The 21,955-nt window shown below is 43.7% G+C and overlaps 1 protein-coding gene across 1 annotated transcript in view; it reads right to left on the bottom strand.

Moving 5' to 3' along the window:
• The window catches only part of LOC130277195 (transmembrane protein 263-like), a 232,323-nt gene that overhangs the window by 201,380 nt on the left and 8,988 nt on the right, over positions 1-21,955 (bottom strand). Inside the window, exon 2 of the mRNA XM_056527604.1 lies at positions 21,834-21,915. Within this exon, the coding sequence (XP_056383579.1) occupies positions 21,834-21,915 (82 nt within the window). The remainder of the gene's footprint in view (positions 1-21,833; positions 21,916-21,955) is intronic.

Here is a 21,955-nt window from a genome sequence, read left to right as displayed (position 1 = left end):
CTGGGCCATCCGCTTCCTACACTCTCACTGGGCCAGTCTTGTACACTGGTGGAATACTGTGTACAGTACTGGTCAGACCACACATAGAATACTGTGTACAGTACTGGTCAGACCACACATAGAATACTGTGTACAGTACTGGTCAGACCACACATAGAATACTGTGTACAGTACTGGTCAGACCACACATAGAATACTGTGTACAGTACTGGTCAGACCACACATAGAATACTGTGCACAGTACTGGTCAGACCACACATAGAATACTGTGTACAGTACTGGTCAGACCACACATGGAATACTGTGTACAGTAATGGTCAGACCACACATAGAATACTGTGTAAAGTACTGGTCAGACTACACATAGAATACTGTGTACAGTACTGGTCAGACCACACATAGAATACTGTGTACAGTACTGGTCAGACCACACATAGAATACTGTGTACAGTACTGGGCACCAGTGTACAAGAAAGATGTAGTGGAGCTGGAAAGGGTTCAAAGATAGGCAACCAGGGTAATACGGGGAATTGGAGGACTACAGTACCCAGAATGATTATCAGAATTAGGGTTATTTAGTTTAGAAAAAAAGAAGGCTTAGGGGCGACCTAATATCTATATATAAATATATCAGGGGGCCGTACAGAGATCTCTCCCATGATCTATTTATACCCAGGACTGTATCTATAACAAGGGGGCATCCTCTACGTCTAGAGAAAAGAAGGTTTCTACACCAGCACAGACGGGGGTTCTTTACTGTAAGAGCAGTGAGACTGTGGAATTCTCTCCCGGAGGAGGTGGTCATGGTGAACTCGGTAAAAGAATTCAAAAGGGGTCTGGATACTTTTTGGAGAATAATAACATTACAGGTTATGGATTCCAGATCTATATGGACGGAGGGTTGATCTGGGGATCTGTTCTGATGCCATGTTTGGAGTCGGGAAGGAATTTTTACCTCTAGTATGAGTTTTTTTTTGCCTTCCTCTGGATCAACTCAGTAGGGACTCATTAGGGATATAGGTTGAACTTGATGAACTCTGGTCTTTTTTCGACCTTATGAACTATGGAGGAGATTTATCAAAACCTGTGTAGAGGAATAGTGGTGCAGTTACCCATAGCAACCAATCAGATCACTTCTTTCAATTCTCAGAGGCCTCTTTAAAAATGAAATAAGCAATCTGATTGGTTGCTATGGGTAACTGCACCACTATTCCTCTACACAGGTTTTGATAAATCTCCCCATATGTTACTACACCGGTCAACTTTAGTAAAGCAGCCTCTAGCTAAGTCCAGTGAAGTGAAACGGCGGCCCACAGCAAAGCCAATTTGGTAGCACAGCGGGTCCACACTCGTTTCCTTGTTACAATACTATGGCACACTGGTGGGCACCAAACTAGACTTTGAAGCAAAGCTTGGCTTCTTCCATGGTTAGAGGAGTAGGACTAAGGGTCTATTCACACGGCAGAATTTCCACTTGCGGAATTCTGCCACAAATTAACACCCATAGACTTCTATGGGATTCCGCACTCTCATTCACACTTCTGAATTTCCGCTTGCGGAATTCCGGCTCAAGTTAAAACCCATAGACTTCTATGGGATTCCGCACTCCCATTCACACTTCTGAATTTCCGCTTGCGGAATTCCGGCTCAAGTTAAAACTAGGGATCGACCGATATTGATTTTTTAGGGCTGATACCGATAATATGTCAACTTTGAGGCCGATAGCCGATAACTTATACCGATATTCCAGTATAAGTTATCGGCTATTCCCCCCCCCCACCCCCACCCCGGCCCTGCAGAAGCCACTTCAGATCAATGATCTAAAGCGGGCACTTTAAATCAATGAACTGCAGTGGCTTTTGCGGGGCCAGAGACCGACACCGCCGCCCGCTACTCTCCTCCTGCCTGTCCTGGAGTCCTCCCTAGTCCAACCACCACCGCTGCCCCATTGCCTCCCCATCCCCAGTTTTCTAATTACCTGTTCCCGGGGTCTGCGCTACTTCTGGCTCCGGCGGCGTCCTGAGCCGTCACTGTGCGCACTGACGGTGACGTCGCGTTGAGGACGTCACTCGTCATTGCGCAGCACACAGCAATAGCGCAGGACATCGCAGGAGCCCGAAGTAGCGCGGACCCCAGGCGCTGGGAACAGGTAGTTATAAAACCGGGGATGGGGGAGGCAATGGGGCAGTGGCGGCAGCGGTCTCGAGCCGGGGGAGCGGGGCATTATCGGCATATCGGCAAGGTAATTGCCGATACCGATAATGTCAAAAATCGTGAATATCGGCCGATAATATCGGCCAAACTCATAATTGGTCGATCCCTAGTTAAAACCCATAGACTTCTATGGGATTCCGCACTCCCATTCACAATTCTGAATTTCCGCTTGCGGAAATTCAGAAGTGTGAATGGGAGTGCGGAATCCCATAGAAGTCTATGGGTTTTAACTTGAGCCGGAATTCTGTTAGCGGAAATTCAGAAGCGTGAATGGGAGTGCGGAATCCCATAGAAGTCTATGGGTTTTAACTTGAGCCGGAATTCCGCAAGCGGAAATTCTGCCATGTGAATAGACCCCTTAGCCTTCTTAGGCTCACAAACCACAGCAGACATTAATGAATATTTACTGAACAGCTAATACATTCATACACATTGCAATGGGGAAAAAAAACAACAGAATTAAATCTATATTTTATTCTCTTTTGTTACTTAGACACTGTGATCCCCTGGGTATTTACATTGTCTCGGGAGCTGATATTTCATTGAAATCTTTCTTTATTGGAGGATTTTTTTTTTCTCTAATTGCTTTTTAATTTTGGAAGCAAGTTATTCATCGCGAGTCCCAGAGGATAGGAGACAGAATCTGTAGTAAGCAGATGCCGAGAAGTTGCTGGTTAAGGATTGAGAACAGACACTTCGTGCATCCACTTTGTGGTCGTGGACTTCGGTTCAATAGTCTCTAATCTCCGGCTATAACTCCTTGGGACCTGAGCAGTTTGAGGATTAGCGAGAGAATGTCTACGCATCAAAAACGAAGACGGCAAAAGACGTCAGTAAACAGTACTGCGCTGACAGAAGTAATGGAAGATAAGGACTTCTCTGTCTACTTCATCATCGTCTTAATCTAGTAACCTTCTGGTGTTTTTACTTTATTTAAAGGGGTTAACCAGGAAAAAAATTAAAAAAAAAAAAAAAAAATATATATATATATATATATATATATATATATATATATATATACTGGCTCCAGAAAGTTAAACAGATTTGTAAATTACTTCTATTAAAAAATCTTAATCCTTTCAGTACTTTTGAGCTGCTGAAGTTGAGTTGTTCTTTTCTGTCTAAGTGCTCTCTGATGACACCTGTCTCGGGAACTGTCCAGAGTAGAAGCAAATCCCCACAGCAAACCTCTTCTACTCTGTGCAGTTCCCGAGACAAGCAGAGATGTCAGCAGAGAGCACTGTTTGCCAGACAGAAAAGAACAACTCAACTTCAGCAGCTGATAATTAATGGAAGGAGTAGTAAGCCTACTGAGGAAAGGGCCGTGCTTAACCCCTTAAGGACCAAGGACGTACAGGTACGTCCTTGGTCCTGCTCTCCTGATATAACGCGGGGTTACACAGTAACCCCGCGTCATATCACGGCGGGCCCGGCGTCATAGTGAAGCCGGGACCCGCCTCTAATAACGTGCAGCACCGATCGCGGCGTCGCGCGCTATTAACCCTTTAGCCGCGCGCTCAGAGCTGAGCCGCGCGGCTAAAAGCAAAAGCGAAAGTTGCCGGCTAGCTCAGTGGGCTGTTCGGGATAGCCGCGGCGAAATTGCGGCATCCCCAACAGCTTACAGGACAGCGGGAGGGCCCCTACCTGCCTCCTCGCTGTCCGATCGCCGAATGATTGCTCAGTGCCTGAGATCCAGGCATGAGCATTCATGCGGCAGAATCGTCAATCACTGGTTTCTTATGAGAAACCAGTCATCAATGATGAAGATCAGTGTGTGCAGTGTTATAGGTCCCTATGGGATAACAATGATCAGTGTGTGCAGTGTTATAGGTTCCTATGGGATAACAATGATCAGTGTGTGCAGTGTTATAGGTCCCTATAGGATAACAATGATCAGTGTGTGCAGTGTTATAGGTCCCTATGGGAGCTATAACACTGCAAAAAAAAGTGAAAAAAAAAGTGAATAAAGATCATTTAACTCCTCCCCTATTAAAAGTTTGAATCACCCCCCTTTTCCAATAAAAAAAAAAAACACAGTGTAAATAAAAATAAAAATATATGGTATCACCGCGTGCGGAAATTCCGAATTATAAAAATATATCATTCATTAAACCGCTCGGTCAATGGCGTGCGCGCAAAAAAATTCCAAAGTCCAAAATAGTGCATTTTTGGTCACTTTTTATATCATTTAAAAATGAATAAAAAGCGATCAATAAGTCCTAACAATGCAAAAATGGTACAGTTAAAAACTTCAGATCACGGCGCAAAAAATGAGCCCTCATACCGCCCCATACACGGAAAAATAAAAAAGTTATAGGGGTCAGAAGATGACAATTTTAAACGTATTAATTTTCCTGCATGTAGTTATGATTTTTTCCAGAAGTCCGACAAAATCAAACCTATATAAGTAGGGGATCATTTTAACCGTATGGACCTACAGAATACATATCAGGTGTCATTTTTACCGAAAATTGTACTACGTAGAAACGGAAGCCCCCAAAATTTACAAAACAGCGTTTTTTTTTTTTCAATTTTGTCGCACAATGATTTTTTTTTCCGTTTCACCGTAGATTTTTGGGCAAAATGACTGACGTCATTACAAAGTAGAATTGGTGGCGCAAAAAATAAGCCATCATATGAATTTTTAGGTGCAAAATTGAAAGAGTTATGATTTTTTAAAGGCAAGGAGCAAAAAACGAAAAAGCAAAAACGGAAAAACCCCCGGTCCTTAAGGGGTTAAGCTCACAGCGTGTTTCCCGCTACAAGTTTGAAAAGGGCTGGCTCCCTGAGATTCTGCTACCAAAAATTTGCAGAGGGCAGCGCATAAAAGGCTCACTCCTTTCAAACTCGAAGCAGGAAACATGCTGCAAGTTTGACAGGAAATATGCCCATGTGTACGTACCCTTAAAGGGGTACTCCACTGGAAAACATTTTTTTTTAATCAACAGGTGCCAGAAAGTTAAATAGATTTGTAAATTACTTCTATTAAAAAATCGGAACCCTTCCAGTACTTATCAGCTGCTGAATACCACAGAGGAAGTTCTTTTCTTTTTGAATTTCCTTTCTGTCTGACCACAGTGCTCTCTGCTGACACCTCTGTCCATTTTAGGAACTGTCCAGAGTAGGAGCAAATCCCCATAGCAAACCTATCCTGCTCTGGACAGTTCCTGAAATGGACAGAGGTGTCAGCAGAGAGCACTGTGGTCAGACAGAAAGGAAATTTCCAGAGAGAGAGAGAGAGAGAGACTCTTCATAGCGACTCCTCACTCTAACCAAGAGATGAGAATCCTAAACAGGGGGATCCCCTACTATTAAAGGGGTACTCCACTGGAAAACATTTTTTTTAAATCAACGGGTGCCAGAAAGTTAAACAGATTTGTAAATTACTTCAATAAAAAAATCCTAATCCTTCCAGTATTTACCAGCTGCTGTATGATCCACAGGAAGTTCTTTTCTTTTTGAATTTCCTTTCTGCCTGACCACAGTGCTCTCTGCTGACACCTCTGTCCATTTTAGAAATTGTCCAGAGCAGGATAAGTTTTCTATGGGGATTTGCTCCTACTCTGGACAGTTCCTAAAATGGACAGAGGTGTCAGCAGAGAGCACTGTGGTCAGACAGAAAGGAAATTCAAAAAGAAAAGAACTTCCTGTGGATCATACAGTAGCTGATAAGTACTGGAAGGATTAAGAATTTTTAATAGAAGTAATTTACAAATCTGTTTAACTTTCTGTCACCAGTTGATTTGAAAAAAAAAAATAATAATAATAATGTTTCCAGTGGAGTACCCCTTTAACCAAGAGTACTCTAATATGGTATATCCATCACAGAGAGTTATGGCATCACTTTCTGATCAGAGTGCCAGGAGCCCCAATAATTTGGTCAATGAAGGTTTAGCACTGCAGTCTTTTAAATTTTTCTTTGCACAATTTAACCCGTTAATGCAGGGAATGGAGAGACAGCCACCTTCACATATCATAGCCATAGGTCATCACTAGAGATGAGCGAACTTACAGTAAATTCGATTCGTCACGAACTTCTCGGCTCTGCAGTTGATGACTTTTCCTGCATAAATTAGTTCAGCTTTCCGGTGCTCCGGTGGGCTGGAAAAGGTGGATACATTCCTAGGAAAGAGTCTCCTAGGACTGTATCCACCTTTTCCAGCCCACCGGAGCACCGGAAAGCTGAACAAATTTATGCAGGATAAGTCATCAACTGCCGAGCCGAGAAGTTCGTGACGAATCGAATTTACTGTAAGTTCGCTCATCTCTAGTCATCACTTTCTCTGATAGAAATAAACCTCTAGAGCAGTGGTCTTCAACCTGCGGACCTCCGGATGTTGCAAAACTACAACTCCCAGCATGCCCGGACAGCCGAAGGCTGTCCGGGCATGCTGGGAGTTGTAGTTTTGCAACATCCGGAGGTCCGCAGGTTGAAGACCACTGCTCTAGAGAGTCACTATAGATATGATGTGAAGACTGGATGTTTTTTTTCCGTTCTGACATACGGCCTTTAGCCACTAATCCTAGCAGTGAATATTGCAGAGACTTTCAGACTACTGCTTCCCTCCAGTGGCTATATGGGAAAGACTCATTAGATGTGAAAAATAGTATTTAGTTGCATCTTCCTTTATTAGAACATATTTAAAATGATGCAATCGAAATAACACAGTTTCGGAAGCCATGAAGGTCAATACAGGTCTATGCGTTTCAAGCTATGCCCATTGGCTCTTAAAGGGGTACTCCGCTGCTCAGCATTTGGAACAAACTGTTCCGAACACTGGAGCCGGGAGCTCGTGACATCATAGCCCCGCCCCCTCATGATGACACACCCCGCCCCCTCGATGCAAGCCTATGGGAGGGGACGTGACAGCCACCACGCCCCAACCCATAGACTTGCATCATGACATCATGAGGGAGCGGGGCTATGATGTCACGAGCGCCCGGCGCCAGCTCTAGCGTTTGGAACGGTCTGTTCCAATCGCTGAGCAGCAGAGTACCCCTTTAATCATGACCTCACATGGAAGCCAGGTCGCCCCCCACTGAAACCACAGAACAATCCTGCCTTGAATAGTGCAAACATGCCTTATGCATAGAAATATGTACGGTGACAAGAAGAAAAATAAGAAATGATGTCATTATACCTATTATAAATAGAGATGAGCGAACTTACAGTAAATTCGATTCGTCACCAACTTCTCGGCTCGGCAGTTGATGACTTTTCCTGCGTAAAATGAGTTCAGCCTTCAGGTGCTCCGGAGGGCTGGAAAAGGTGGATACAGTCCTAGGAAAGAGTCTCCTAGGACTGTATCCACCTTTTCCAGCCCACCGGAGCACCGGAAAGCTGAACTAATTTATGCAGGATAAGTCATCAACTGCCGAGCCGAGAAGTTCGTGACAAATCGAATTTACTGTAAGTTCGCTCATCTCTATTTATAACAGGTATAATGACATAATTTCTTATTGTCACCGTACATATTTCTATGCATAGTCTCTACAGCTCGGCCAGAATCCCAGAGAGGTGGCCAGGAACACAGAAGGACCTCACAGCTTGCTGGGACCAATTAGACCTGTAATAGACTTTAGATAATTGACTTTAGGCTTGACTGGACTGTAGGTAGTGAGAGCAGACATAGACTTGACTTACTGGAAGTGACTGTAGATTTGAGGCCTTCCAGGTAGCTGGACACTAGCACTGAGACATCTCCTCTCCACTGTTCCTCAGTAGGAAGAGAGAGAATTGTAATGGCGCCCCCCTTATAAAGGGGGGCTGAGCTAGAAGCCCATAGGTCAATCTGTGTGTCATGTGTTAAGCTGGTGCCCGCTGGGTAACATAAACATAACACGTAACATCTTACAGCTCCTTTAGACAATTACATTAGTCCTCCAAAGGTCCTTTATACTGTCTATACATTAGTATACTGACTATACACATAGTACAATAAATAACATTAAAGTAACAGCAGGGGAGACACTGCAGGGGAGCCCCCAGGTCACTGAGGGACTAAACCTGACAGGGCCTAAGTGTAGTGCAGGAACGTGTCCTGTACTGGGACATTACAAACTGTCCAGAGAAGGAGCAAATCCTCATAGAAAACCTCTTCTGCTCTGGACAGTTCCTGAGACAGACAGAGGTGTCAGCAGATAGCACTGTTGTCAGACATTAAGGAACAACTGAACTTCAGCAGCTGATAAGTAGTGGAAGGATTAAGATTGTTTTAATAGAAGTAATTTACAAATCTGTTTAACTTTCTGGAGCCAGTTGATATGGAAAAAAAAATGTTTTCCACCAGAATACCCCTTTAAAGGGGAACCCCCATTTCATAAAGTGGAGTTCCATCCCTTTAGGATCGAACTCTGGGATCTACCAATTCTGAGAATAAAGGGGTTGAATCAGCATTGTACCCCCCCCCCCCCCTCGACTTTTTCCCTGCCCGATGGTGCTAGCAGCTATCTAGGCCAGCTACCAAGTGGTAAGGCCACTCGGACTGGCTTCAGAAGGTACTATGGTTGCCGAAATAAGTCATTGGCAAAAGTATGTAAAAGACTATGAAAAAGTGAAATTGTCTAAGTGAATGTTGTCCTCTTTGAGGGATTTGAATGTCAATGGTCTTTAACTATATTGCATTCAAATGTAGAGATGAATGTTACCCAATACAAGATCATAATATGACAGGGTAATAGAGGATGCCACGTCTACAGATCGGGTTACCAAATGTGGGGAAAGGGTTCATTGACTCTGTGCCCTGCATGATCCTTTTAAAGTCAGTATGGCACCTTAGAAGTCAGGTTATAGGGATGATCTCATTCCCTTTGGTCCTGGGTGGCAATGAACTTTGAAGAGGTAGAAAACAGTAGAGGTTGGACTGGATCAGATTGCTCCCCATTCATGTCCTCCTGCCATTTCCTTTATGCGTCTCTCACCGTGCGCGTCCGTCTCAGGCTCCATTGTGGCCTCTCCAGGAAGACAGAACAAGGCTTGTTTCAAGAACTGTGGGTGTTGACTGGTATCTGAGACAGGCAGCAGAAACCTTAGTTGTACGGAGTAGCTGTGATACCACCGACTTAGACGTAGAGCAGAAAAACAGCGCAGTTATGTGAGAGGACTTCTTATTCATTCGCAACGTATTAGAGGATGTGGGGACGCAGTCAGCTATGAGAAGAAAAGATCAACTTAAGATGGCTAAACCCGTATCTTAGATATATCCATGCCAAAATCCATAGTCATGATCATCTGGCTCCGTTCCATCGGATATGTTCCAATTTGCACTAAAAGAAGAAAAAAAAATCTTTGCTGACCCCTCATGGTGATCAGGTTGGATAAACGTCCAACTAGGTTGTCTGAAGTTTGGATAAATCTTCTACGTAAGAGAGAACTGTAGCAACATTTTTAAAATGTAAAATACAGCCAAAATTCTGCTCTGGTCTGCGACAGGCCTCAGGCTCATTGCATAATGAAACAATTCACTGACACGGATCTTATGTGACTATGGATGAAGCAAAACAGTGGTCTGCAGAGACCACCAAATCAAAGGTTCAACACCGACCAATGACTAGAACGAGCCAGAAGAAGTGTGAGACAGATGTACATAACTCATGTGACCGAGACAGACTTGCAATGTAAGTCTATGGGACAGTCTAGGTAGCATCCGAGGGGGCCAAGGAGAGAAGCATCCAGCCGTGAGCTTCTCTTCCTGTTGATTCTAGCAAATGTTGGGGGTCTGAAAACTCAGCCCCCAACCAATTACAACTTTGCACATGTCACATTAAAAGTTTCAGGTCTACGCCATCTTCAGCTCCAGGGTGGAGAGAAATGCAGGCCATGCTGGGCAGTACAGTTATCAAGGAAACCGCACATTGCTCAGTGAGTTCTGTGCACGAGCTTTAAGTCACTGTGGATAAAGGCCACCAAGACTTACCTCATACTCAGTCCTTACGCAGTCCACAATATTCACAATACTGACAATATTTTATCACCTTTATATTTTACAATTTTTTCAAGGTCTAGGTTAGTTGGGATATTTAAAACAAACTATAGAGAGCTTATCATCACTTACATTGTGATTTAGGAGAGAGAAAAAGAGAAGACAGGGGGCGCTCCCTTTATATTGTATATCGACTTGGTGTGACCTTCCACCACACCTAAGAGATATACTCACCAGATTGGGTGACAATACTTGATCCCAAGGTGCATGGGGTCGTGGCTCACAATTGGCTGATGTGAGTGTAGTACAGGTAGGTCTAGTAATGGCTGCCACACTCCGACCGGGTCTGGACTCTTGTGTGAGAGCCAGTAGAGAACCGCAAATAATAGAAAAAGGAAAAAAAAAACGTCTTGGAGGCGCTGCTCAAAATTAGGTCACAAATGGAGAGACTTAGGCCAGCACAGGACAATAATTTATTTTGGCAATACAGACGACGCATATCGGCACACAAGGAGTGCCTTCCTCAGGTCCAAATGTACAATGCACTACTCCTAGGCAGTAGGATGCAAGGGTGCTGGTGGGGATCCTGTGAGTGGTAGTGCTGGCACGCCGCCTCCCATAGACATGAATGGAGGGGGCGTGATGTCACAAGATCGTAGGGGGGTGTCTCAGCAGCAGGCCTCCCGTGAATAGACATCTTATTCCCTATCTGTTGGAAAGGGGCTAAGATGTCTTTGCCTGGAATACCCCTTTAAACAAAACCCCTGCTGAACATACCGGAAAGCAACCTTATTACAACCTACTCAAGGGCTCAATGCCAAAGAAGCATTGGAACTTTCTTTTATATGACCCCCTATCCAACCTCCACAAGGAACCTAAAATTATATGAAGGAGAGCCCAAAGGAGTTTTCAAAATACTTGCAACAGAGACATCTTGGTTGTCCACATTAGAAACGGTAATTCAGACAGGTGAGACATTGAAGATTTAAAGTCATTGTAGTTGTTACTCTGAATACGTGATATATTTAATAGTGTATAAATATGGACAGCAGTATGATGAAAGAACAACCCGACACATTCACGACTGAATAAACACTGCTCTAACATCCGTAGGGAATTTACATTACACGAGCTCTGAAGACATTGCCATGAAAACTATAAAGAGATCAGTCTCCCATTACCATCTATCCAGTAGGTCATGTCCCTCCAAATATCTTCAACAGCTTTGAGTTACTTTTGAACGAGATGCATTGGATCTAAGGCCTGCGGACACTTCTGCCGTTAGAGTTAAATGAGGTAACGGAACGCCTTTTTTAAGGTGTATATTATTATGGGTATTGAAGCCACCACTTATGATGGAGTTTCAGTTGTATTGCTGATAGGTTCTCATCATGTTCTCCTCAATGTGTAAATAGATCGAAACTTGCACAGGACTACTTTGAACTTTTTAGCAAATCCATATCCAGAACACTCGTGCAAGTCTCGGGCTATGAAGTCTCGGGAAATTAAAAGGAAATCTGTCATCATAAATCGGTACAGAAAGGGGCTGGTCACACTGATGATAACCATAGTTACCTGTCCCCGATCCTTGGTCACGTTGTCCTATCTTCCCCCGTATCTTCCATTCCGGTGGCGGGCTCAGGCCATGGGCAGAGCATCCTGACAGCACTGCTTCTGTTTTCCCAGGCCTGCTCGCGGCAGGAACCAGCAGAGAAACAAATGTGGTGACGTCAAGAAGCTCCACCCATGCTCCAAGCCTGCCGCTGAAACGGAAGATATGGCGGAAGATAGCAGGACAATGGGAACATGGAACGTGGACAGGTAAGTATGGTTATTATCAGTGTCACTTGCACTACCGGTATCTACCAACAGGTTAGTGTGGGTGACACTGATGACAGATTACTGTGGTCAGGCAGAAAGGAAATTCAAAAATAAAAGAACTTCCTGTGGATCATACAGCAGCTGATAAGTATTGGAAGGATTAAGATTTTTTAATAGAAGTAATTTACAAATCTGTTTAAAGGGGTTATCAAGGAAAAAACTTTTATATATATATATATATATATATATATATATATATATATAAGTTTTTTCCTTGATAACCCCTTTAAACAGATTTGTAAATTACTTCTATTAAAAAATCTTAATCCTTTCAGTACTTATGAGCTTCTGAAGTTAAGGTTGTTCTTTTCTGTCTAAGCCCTCTCTGATGACACCTGTCTCGGGAAACGCCCAGTTTAGAATCAAATACCCATAGCAAACCTCTTCTAAACTGGGCGTTTCCCGAGACACGTGTCATCAGAGAGCACTTAGACAGAAAAGAACAACCTTAACTTCAGAAGCTCATAAGTACTGAAAGGATTAAGATTTTTTAATAGAAGTAATTTACAAATCTGTTTAACTTTCCGGAGCCAGTTGGTATATATAAAAAAGTTTTTTCCTGGATAACCCCTTTTAACTTTCTGGCACCAGTTGATTTGATCTGTGTGACCATGCCAATTTGTGATCTCCCATTTAGGATCTGACCCAGGTGCTGCTTGATGCCCCCCAGTCTGTGTATGCACTTTCCACATTGCCCAAAACTGCCGCTATTTTCTATGGAATTGGTTTATTGGTGGCAACTCTATTTTAGGGTATAGCATAGGTTTTCATTATATTTATCCTAACACAGTCCAATAGGCTCTTTTTACATCTCAATATAGTCCTAATACCTAATTTCTTTATTTATTAATAATGTATTATTTATTTGTTATTTAACATTAGACATATGCTGAATTAAAGATTAAACTGTTATCAAAACGTGTGTACAAATTTTAACCCGTATACGGTTTGAAAAATGATGTCCGGTTGCATCCGTTTTTTAAGAAAAAAAGTATATGTTTTAACTATTCACTACATTATGAGTAAAGTTTCACTTGTTTGATTGAGATTTAAAAAAAAAAAAGTCAAAAACCGTATGGTGCAAACCATATGGAACCGTACGCACATACGGTTCTGTAAGGTTCCCATTGACTCCCATGTAAAAAAAAAAAAAAAAAAAACGTACACGGCTCAATACGGTTTTTCATCGGGAGCCAAAACTGTGGTAGGTTACGGTTTTGGGTACGGGCAAAAAAAAAAAAAAAAAAAAAAAAAACGTATAAGACGCAAAACGGATACAACCAGATGCATCGTATGGCATACGGTTTTCAATGGAGTGTCGCTGCATACGGTTTTCAGTACGGTTTTCACATTGAAAAAGTATACGGGAACTGTATTGCAAAAACGTGGGGTGAGTGCACCCTAACCCTGAACACTTAGCCTAGTGTAGGGACAGTCGACCCGTTGGGCACCGCCGTTTAGAGCAGATCGTCTAAGCAGGTAGTGACAGTGACTAGAGCTGGGCGGTATGACCAAAAATGTGTATCACGGTATTTTTTTAAATTATGGCGGTATCACGGTATTTAACGGTATTTTGGGGGGGGGGGGCTTGTTAAAGTGTCAGAACATTAGGGTTTCCACAACCAGTGTGCCTCCAGCTGTAGCAAAACTACAACCGCCCAGCATGCCTGGACAGCCTGTGGCTGTCCGGGCATGCTGTGAATTGTAGTTTTGCTACAGCTGGAGGCACACTGGTTGGGGAAACAGCGTTGTACTGTATACTCCCCCGCTGATGTCTATCACAGATCTGCACTACAGGGGAGGAGGAGTCAGGGCAGCGAAAATCTCTCCATTCACTCTCATCCTGCCCCTCTTTCCATTCACCCCCCTGCACCCATTAACTCCCCTACACCCATTAACCCCATCCTGCCCTTCTTTCCATTTACCCCCCTGCACCCATTAACCCCATCCTGCCCCTCAATCCATTAACCCCCCTGCTTCCATTACCCCCCTGCACCCATTAACCCCATCCTGACCCTCTTTCCATTCACCCCCCTGCACCCATTAACTCCCCTACACCCATTAACCCCATCCTGCCCCTCTTTCCATTCACCCCCCTGCACCCATTAACCCCATCCTGTCCCTCATTCCATTAACCCCCCTGCACCCATTAACCCCCCTGCTCCTTTCATTTATCCTATCCTTCCCCTTATTCCATTACCCCCTCTGCTTCCATTAACCCCCTCCCCTCCTCCTCACCTGTGCGCTGATGCGGCTGCTGGGAAGTGCCCCTGTCATCAGTGCGGTAACGTGGGCGCTTCCCGCCCGGACACAGGATCCTCTCTGGCGGAAGCGTTCAGCGCAGGATACTGACGCTTCCGCCAGGAGGGAATTTGAAATTTTGATCTAAAGTGCCCACTGCGCTATTGTGCGCCACGGCCACTTTAGAACAGTGAGCAGTAGCGGCGCAGCTCACGTGCGTTGTGTGAGGGGGCCCGCCGCTCTTTCAAAGATCAGCGGGCCCCCTGACTGGCGGTCTTTCCGCCCCTGAAGTGCTCGCTCCCCTCGGTCCTGCGGCGTGCACTAGGGGCCTCAGGAGCGCGGGCGCCGGAACTAGAAGAAATGCGGCGCAATGCTCTGCCTTACGCCGCAGGACCAAGAGGAGCGGACGCTTGTTATGAACACTGGTGAAGAGATGTGGAGCGGTGGACTGGAGCAGGGAGCCGGCTCGGGGCTCCGGGAAACATCAGAGCCAGGGGGTGCAGTTTCGGCGCTTTCCCCTGGCTCTCATTGCAGAGAGGAGCCGGCCTGAAACTGCAGGGGGAGCAGGGATGAGGAGTCTCATTCTGCTCTCCCCTGACAGAGCGGAGCCGTGGGCTCTGTAATTCATTAATGGGCGGGGGGAGGGGCCCCACCGGTATAGCGGCAAAATGGGACAAAATTCATACCGTCGGAGAAAAATAAAATGGTATCCGGTACGAACCGGTATACCGTCCAGCCCTAACAGTGACTGGGGTCAGTAGTTTCCTACCTGGTGTGACAATGGTGCCCCCATCCTGCAAGCCTTTAGGGCAGTGTTTCCCAACCAGAGTGCCTCCAGCTGTTGCAAAACTACTACTTCCAGCATGCCCGGACAGCCAACGGCTGTCCGGGCATGCTGGGAGTTGTAGTTTTGCAACAGCTGGAGGCACACTGGCCAGGAAACACTGCTTTAGGGTCTAGGCTGTGTACCTGTTTGTGCGGCACGTATTAACCCTTACATATATAACAGACCTTATATACACACAAACACCCGCACGTACATACACTATGGAAACAAGAACATTCGCTATTTTTGCAAACTATTCGGAAGAACAATGTACGGGCAAAGATCAGCCAGTGACTATTATTCACATATCCGTGCGTGAAATCGCTCGCTGCGTTGCGTACAAAGAGTCCTGCAGCGTTGCCCAATTCCAAGGACTATAAAATCAATTATAAAAAAAATAATTTTGGCAATTTAGATTAGCTGCCCTTGGGGTTGCAGAACGTACGTCACCACAGCTATGCCTCGACGGAAGACGTCCATGAACTACACCTAGGTGCCGGCAATCGACTTCTTGGTATGTGATCTGGAATTGTGTGGTATATGTCAGCCATCAATGATATGGCGACGCTTCCATTACTGATAACTGGAGTCCTGCTGCCCTCTGCTGGCGTGACGGCACACGTGCCGTCATCTGTCTGTACCGATGTAGCAGAGCTGGGTTTTTATTTTTTTTTTTGCTAATGGGATATCTCATTGATTGATAAGCGGGATTTATTTTCAGGAAAGTATGTAAAATCTCCTGTATCGTGTGGTTATTCACCATAAGGTGGCCTTAGTACTTACCTGCCAGGCAGTAATGGACATGCTTAAGAAGGATTTGTGTATGTCTTAGGGGTAAATGGCTGTGTTGGGAGTCCATCATAACATTGCTGCTTTCTTTTTGTGAGATCGCTATTTCCTGTTGGAGTTCCCTACCTACAACTACAAGTCCCAGAATCCCTTGTTTTGGAGATAAATATGTGAACAAGTTCCTCTCAAGAAGGCGCTGGTACCCGGAGATGGAAATAAACTTCTTTATTAGCAACGCGTTTCGATCCCGAACCGGGATCTTCATCAGGCTTGACGAAGATCCCGGTTCGGGATCGAAACGCGTTGCTAATAAAGAAGTTTATTTCCCTCTCCGGGTACTTGAGAGGAACTTGTTCACATATTTATCTCCATTGCTATCCACCGGACTGACGGACGTCACACCGGGTTGTTCCTCGTGGCAGCGGTTTCCCTCGATTTCCTGCATATAGACGCTACTGTAGGTGTTGTGCTCTGAGCGCAACACCTAGGGGTAAGAACCCATCTTTGCGTTATCTCTTTCATCTTATTTAAACGGTCCTCACTAGGGGCGCACCTCCTGTTGTTTTTTCTCGTTTATATATTAGAATCCCTTGTTTGTAAGTTTGAGGTCACTTTTCTCCCTCCCACACATCAGTCACCCCACCCATTACAGCACAGCTGAGGCTGGGTTACATAGTTAGTATGGTTGAAGAAAGACATACGTCCATCAAGTCCAACCAGGGCATTGAAGGGAAGGGTGTATCTAACCCTGTTTTAAAGCTGCTAATTGTTCCTGCTGTGACCAGTTCCTGAGGTAGACTGTTCCATAAATTCACAGTCCTTATGGTAAAGAAGGCGAGAAGGTAAAGAGAAGGCAAAGAAGGGTTCACATCACGTTTTTGCCATACTGTTTTCAATCCGTTTTTCTAAAGAAAATCGTATGGCAAAAAAACGGATGGAACAGTATGGGGAAAAAGTAAACCATATGCGTTTTTAAACTGTATACTGTTTTTAAAAGTGCATACAGTTCCGTCCGGTTGCAGTACGGTTTTTAAACCGGAGTCAAAACCATGGTTGACCACGTTTTTGTCTCCGGTTTAAAAACCGTACTGCAACCGCATATTTTTTTTTAACATGGATGTCAATGAGAAACGCACATGTATACAGTTCCATACAGGAAACCGTATACGATTTTTACTTTGCACATGCGCATTTGCATCCTAAAGTCCCCACCCAACACCCCTCCCATTTGTTTTTGTTTTTTTATAAAAAAGGAGGGAACTGTATGCACTTTTAAAAACAGTATTAAGTTTAAAAATGCATACAGTTTACTTTTTCCCATACTGTTCCATCCGTTTTTTTGCCATACAGTTTTCTTTAGAAAAACTGATTGAAAAAACGTGATGTGAACCCAGCCTGAGCTATGTGTGCTGTTCATGAAACTTCCATTCCCTGCAGCCCTGTGAAGAAAGATTTCCCTCCCACCCAGCGGTCACTCCACCCATTGAAGCACAGACAGGCTCCCTTTCAACACCTGACTAGTGATGTAATGTCTTAGGTCGCACTTGCGCCTGAGAAAACCTCATTTTGTATGCTGATAAAAATGAACAACAGGGCAAAAATATTTTTACTTTGCACATGCGCATTTGCATCCTAAAGTCCCCACCCAACACCCCTCCCATTTGTTTTTTGTTTTTTTATAAAAACGGATAGAACTGTATGCACTTTTAAAAACAGTATTAAGTTTAAAAATGCATACGGTTTACTTTTTCCCATACTGTTCCATCCGTTTTTTTGCCATACGGTTTTCTTTAGAAAAACTGATTGAAAAAACGTGATGTGAACCCAGCCTGAGCTATGTGTGCTGTTCATGAAACTTCCATTCCCCGCAGCCCTGTGAAGAAAGATTTCCCTCCCACCCAGCGGTCGCTCCACCCATTGAAGCACAGACAGGCTCCCTTTCAACACCTGACTGGTGATGTAATATCTTCGGTCGCACTTGCGCCTGGGAAAACCTCATTTTGTATGCTGCTAAAAATGAACAAGAGGGCAAAAATATTTGCGAGACCACCATCAAACACAGGTACAGACACTATATTATAAACTACACTAACTTTACAGCCCCTGTAACACAAACAAAAAAAAAATTGGAATACCCCTTTAATTTTGGCTCTTCTACATGTATTTCCACAGAAATCTACTTTATAAGCTTAGCAGAAGGAATTCATTTAGAATCAGCAGGATTTGTATTTGTCTTAATCCAGAAGCAATTAATAATCCTTAATAGTTTATCTCGCTGCTCGTAGTTCCAGGAAAATATTTTGTTTCAAAGTAAAACTTTATAAGAAAGTGACGGTAAGTCTAAAAATCATAAATTTCCTCTATATTAAGACAAAGACTTAAAGGGGTACTTTTTTTTTTTTTTTTTTTTTAAATCAACTGGTGCCAGAAAGTTAAACAGATTTGTAAATTACTTCTATTAAAAAATCTTAACCATTCCAGTACTTATTAGCTGCTGAATACTACAGAGGAAATTATTTTCTCTCTGCTGACATCACGAGCACAGTGCTCTCTGCTGACATCTCTGTCCATTTTTAAAACTGTCCAGAGTAAGAGAAAATCCCCATAGCAAACATATGCTGCTCTGGACAGTTCCTAAAATAGACAGAGATGTCAGCAGAGAGCACTGTGGTCATGATGTCAGCAGAGAGCTCTGTGTTCCAAAAAGAAAAGAATTTCCTCTGTAGTATTCAGCAGCTAATAAGTACTGGAAGGATTAAGATTTTTTAATAGAAGTCATTTACAAATCTGTTTAACTTTCTGGCACCAGTTGATTTAAAAAATAAAAATAAAAAATAAAGTTTCCACCGGAGTACCCCTTTAAGTGGAAATCTTGGGCGAGTTCCCGCACTTTCTTTCCCAGGACTTGACCACTGACTATAAAGTGCAGCATGGTAGGAACATGAATGGAACATCCATTGGGGCTGAACCGCGCATCCATTGGGGCAGTGGATTACGAGAAGAGATCTATGTGGCATGACTAATGTATGTTACAGAATAAGAAATCATAAGGAAGACATCACATGACCTCAAACCTGAAATGCAGGTATATTACAAGTTTCCTTCAGATAAAATAATTACAACATAGTAGTAGGGATGTCCCGATACAGATACTGGTATCGGGACCCATACACACCCCTGATTTACAGGGGACTCCGGTTTAGAAAAAACATATCCCCCTATCCAAAGCATAGAGAAAGAGTGCCTGATTGCGGGGGTCCGATTACTTGGACCCCGCACAATCTTCTGTTCAGAGCCCTGCTCTCACCGCTCGACACCCAGTGATTGGCTGAGCGGCCATCACTGCCGAAACTGAGTGGCAAGAGCTGGGACCTGTTCTGAAAAAGATGGGGGGTTCAAATGGTCAGACTCCCCATGATCAGATACCCCCACAAAATAACAACTTAAAGGTGTACTCCGCCCCTAGACATCTTATCCCTTATCCACAGGATAGGGGATAAGATGTCTGATCGCGGGGGTCCTGCCGCTGGGGACCCCTGCGATCTTGGCTGGGCACCCCAGACATCCGGTGCACAGAGCAAACTTCGCTCCGTGCCGGATGACTGACGATGCGCGGCAGGGGCTCGTGATGTCATGGTCATGCCCCACTCGTGACGTCACAGCCATGCCCCCTCAATGCAAGTCTATGAGAGGGGGCGTGACGGAAGTCACCCCCCCTCCCATAGACTTGCATTGAGGGGGCATGGCCGTGACGTCACGAGTGGGTTGTGGCCGTGACGTCACGAGCCTCCGGCGCTGCACCCAATGCTCTAAACGAACGCCGGGTGCAGTAGGGAGATCGCGGGGGTCCCACCAGACATCAGACATCTTATCCCCTATCCAAAGATATCTAGGGGCAGAGTACCCCTTTAAGTTTTATTGCACCAATGCTTAATTAAAAAATTAGGCAACTTTTTGAACTAGACTAGTGTCCAAAGCTCCTACTTCTAAAAAGACCCATGTGTCTCCACGGTAACAGACTACAAACAAATTATTTGTATAGTCTGATGAGTCACAATGCTGTCAGTCTGATCCCTACTTTGTGATATCCTACTACATGTGTATTATTAAGAAGTAGAGGATAGAAAATAGTGGGTCAGACTACAACAGTCTCGTTTGTAGTCTGTTACCATAGAGACATATCCTTCATAGCGGCTGTATACAGAAAATGGTAGGAGATGGCGCTTCTCCCGATCTAGCGATCAGTCAGGATCTGAACATTCATAATTTTTGATAGGTCTTTATGACATGCCAAAAGTATTTTTTGGTGGCAATGCCCATTTCAGCATGGAGCTAAGCTGCAGGAGTGTAGTTCTGTCACCCCGGAAAGTACTTCTCAACAACACTGGATCCAAAACTCCAAACCACCACACAAATCCAGGTTCCCCTTGTGCGCACATAGAGCAACATCCAAACACATAGCAGTGAGTGAGAGAACGGAGGTTCTCTCTACTATAAGGCTATCTATCTCTACTATGAGGCTGTCTATCTCTACTATGAGGCTGTCTATCTCTACTATGAGGCTATCTATCTCTACTATGAGGCTATCTATCTCTACTATGAGGCTATCTATCTCTACTATGAGGCTATCTATCTCTACTATGAGGCTATCTATCTCTACTATAAGGCTATCTATCTCTACTATGAGGCTATCTATCTCTACTATGAGGCTATCTATCTCTACTATGAGGCTATCTATCTCTACTATGAGGCTATCTATCTCTACTATGAGGCTATCTATCTCTACTATGAGGCTATCTATCTCTACTATGAGGCTATCTATCTCTACTATGAGGCTATCTATCTCTACTATGAGGCTATCTATCTCTACTATGAGGCTATCTAACTCTACTATAAGGCTATCTATCTCTACTATGAGGCTATCTATCTCTACTATGAGGCTATCTATCTCTACTATAAGGCTATCTATCTCTACTATAAGGCTATCTATCTCTACTATAAGGCTATCTATCTCTACTATGAGGCTATCTATCTCTACTATGAGGCTATCTATCTCTACTATAAGGCTATCTATCTCTACTATGAGGCTATCTATCTCTACTATGAGGCTATCTATCTCTACTATAAGGCTATCTATCTCTACTATGAGGCTATCTATCTCTACTATGAGGCTATCTATCTCTACTATGAGGCTATCTATCTCTACTATGAGGCTATCTATCTCTACTATGAGGCTATCTATCTCTACTATGAGGCTATCTATCTCTACTATAAGGCTATCTATCTCTACTATAAGGCTATCTATCTCTACTATAAGGCTATCTATCTCTACTATAAGGCTATCTATCTCTACTATAAGGCTATCTATCTCTACTATAAGGCTATCTATCTCTACTATAAGGCAATCTATCTCTACTATAAGGCAATCTATCTCTACTATGAGGCTATCTATCTCTACTATGAGGCTATCTATCTCTACTATGAGGCTATCTATCTCTACTATGAGGCTATCTATCTCTACTATGAGGCTATCTATATCTACTATGAGGCTATCTATCTCTACTATAAGGCTATCTATCTCTACTATAAGGCTATCTATCTATACTATAAGGCTATCTATCTCTACTATAAGGCTATCTATCTCTACTATGAGGCTATCTATCTCTACTATGAGGCTATCTATCTCTACTATGAGGCTATCTATCTCTACTATGAGGCTATCTAACTCTACTATAAGGCTATCTATCTCTACTATGAGGCTATCTATCTCTACTATGAGGCTATCTATCTCTACTATGAGGCTATCTATCTCTACTATAAGGCTATCTATCTCTACTATAAGGCTATCTATCTCTACTATGAGGCTATCTATCTCTACTATAAGGCTATCTATCTCTACTATAAGGCTATCTATCTCTACTATAAGGCTATCTCTCATTATAACAGTTCTTGTGTCCTACCTGCAGGTTCCTCAGTGGGGGTTGGGACCTCTTCTTCATCTGTCCCTGTAGTTTCATCTTCCAACATTTCAGTAGTTGTTCCCTAAAATAGAATAAAAATTTGTAGGACTGGATATTAAAAA

This window comes from Hyla sarda, chromosome 6 (assembly GCF_029499605.1).
Source record: "Hyla sarda isolate aHylSar1 chromosome 6, aHylSar1.hap1, whole genome shotgun sequence".
Taxonomy (NCBI): domain Eukaryota; kingdom Metazoa; phylum Chordata; class Amphibia; order Anura; family Hylidae; genus Hyla; species Hyla sarda.
This window is presented reverse-complemented; position numbering and strand designations above follow the sequence as displayed.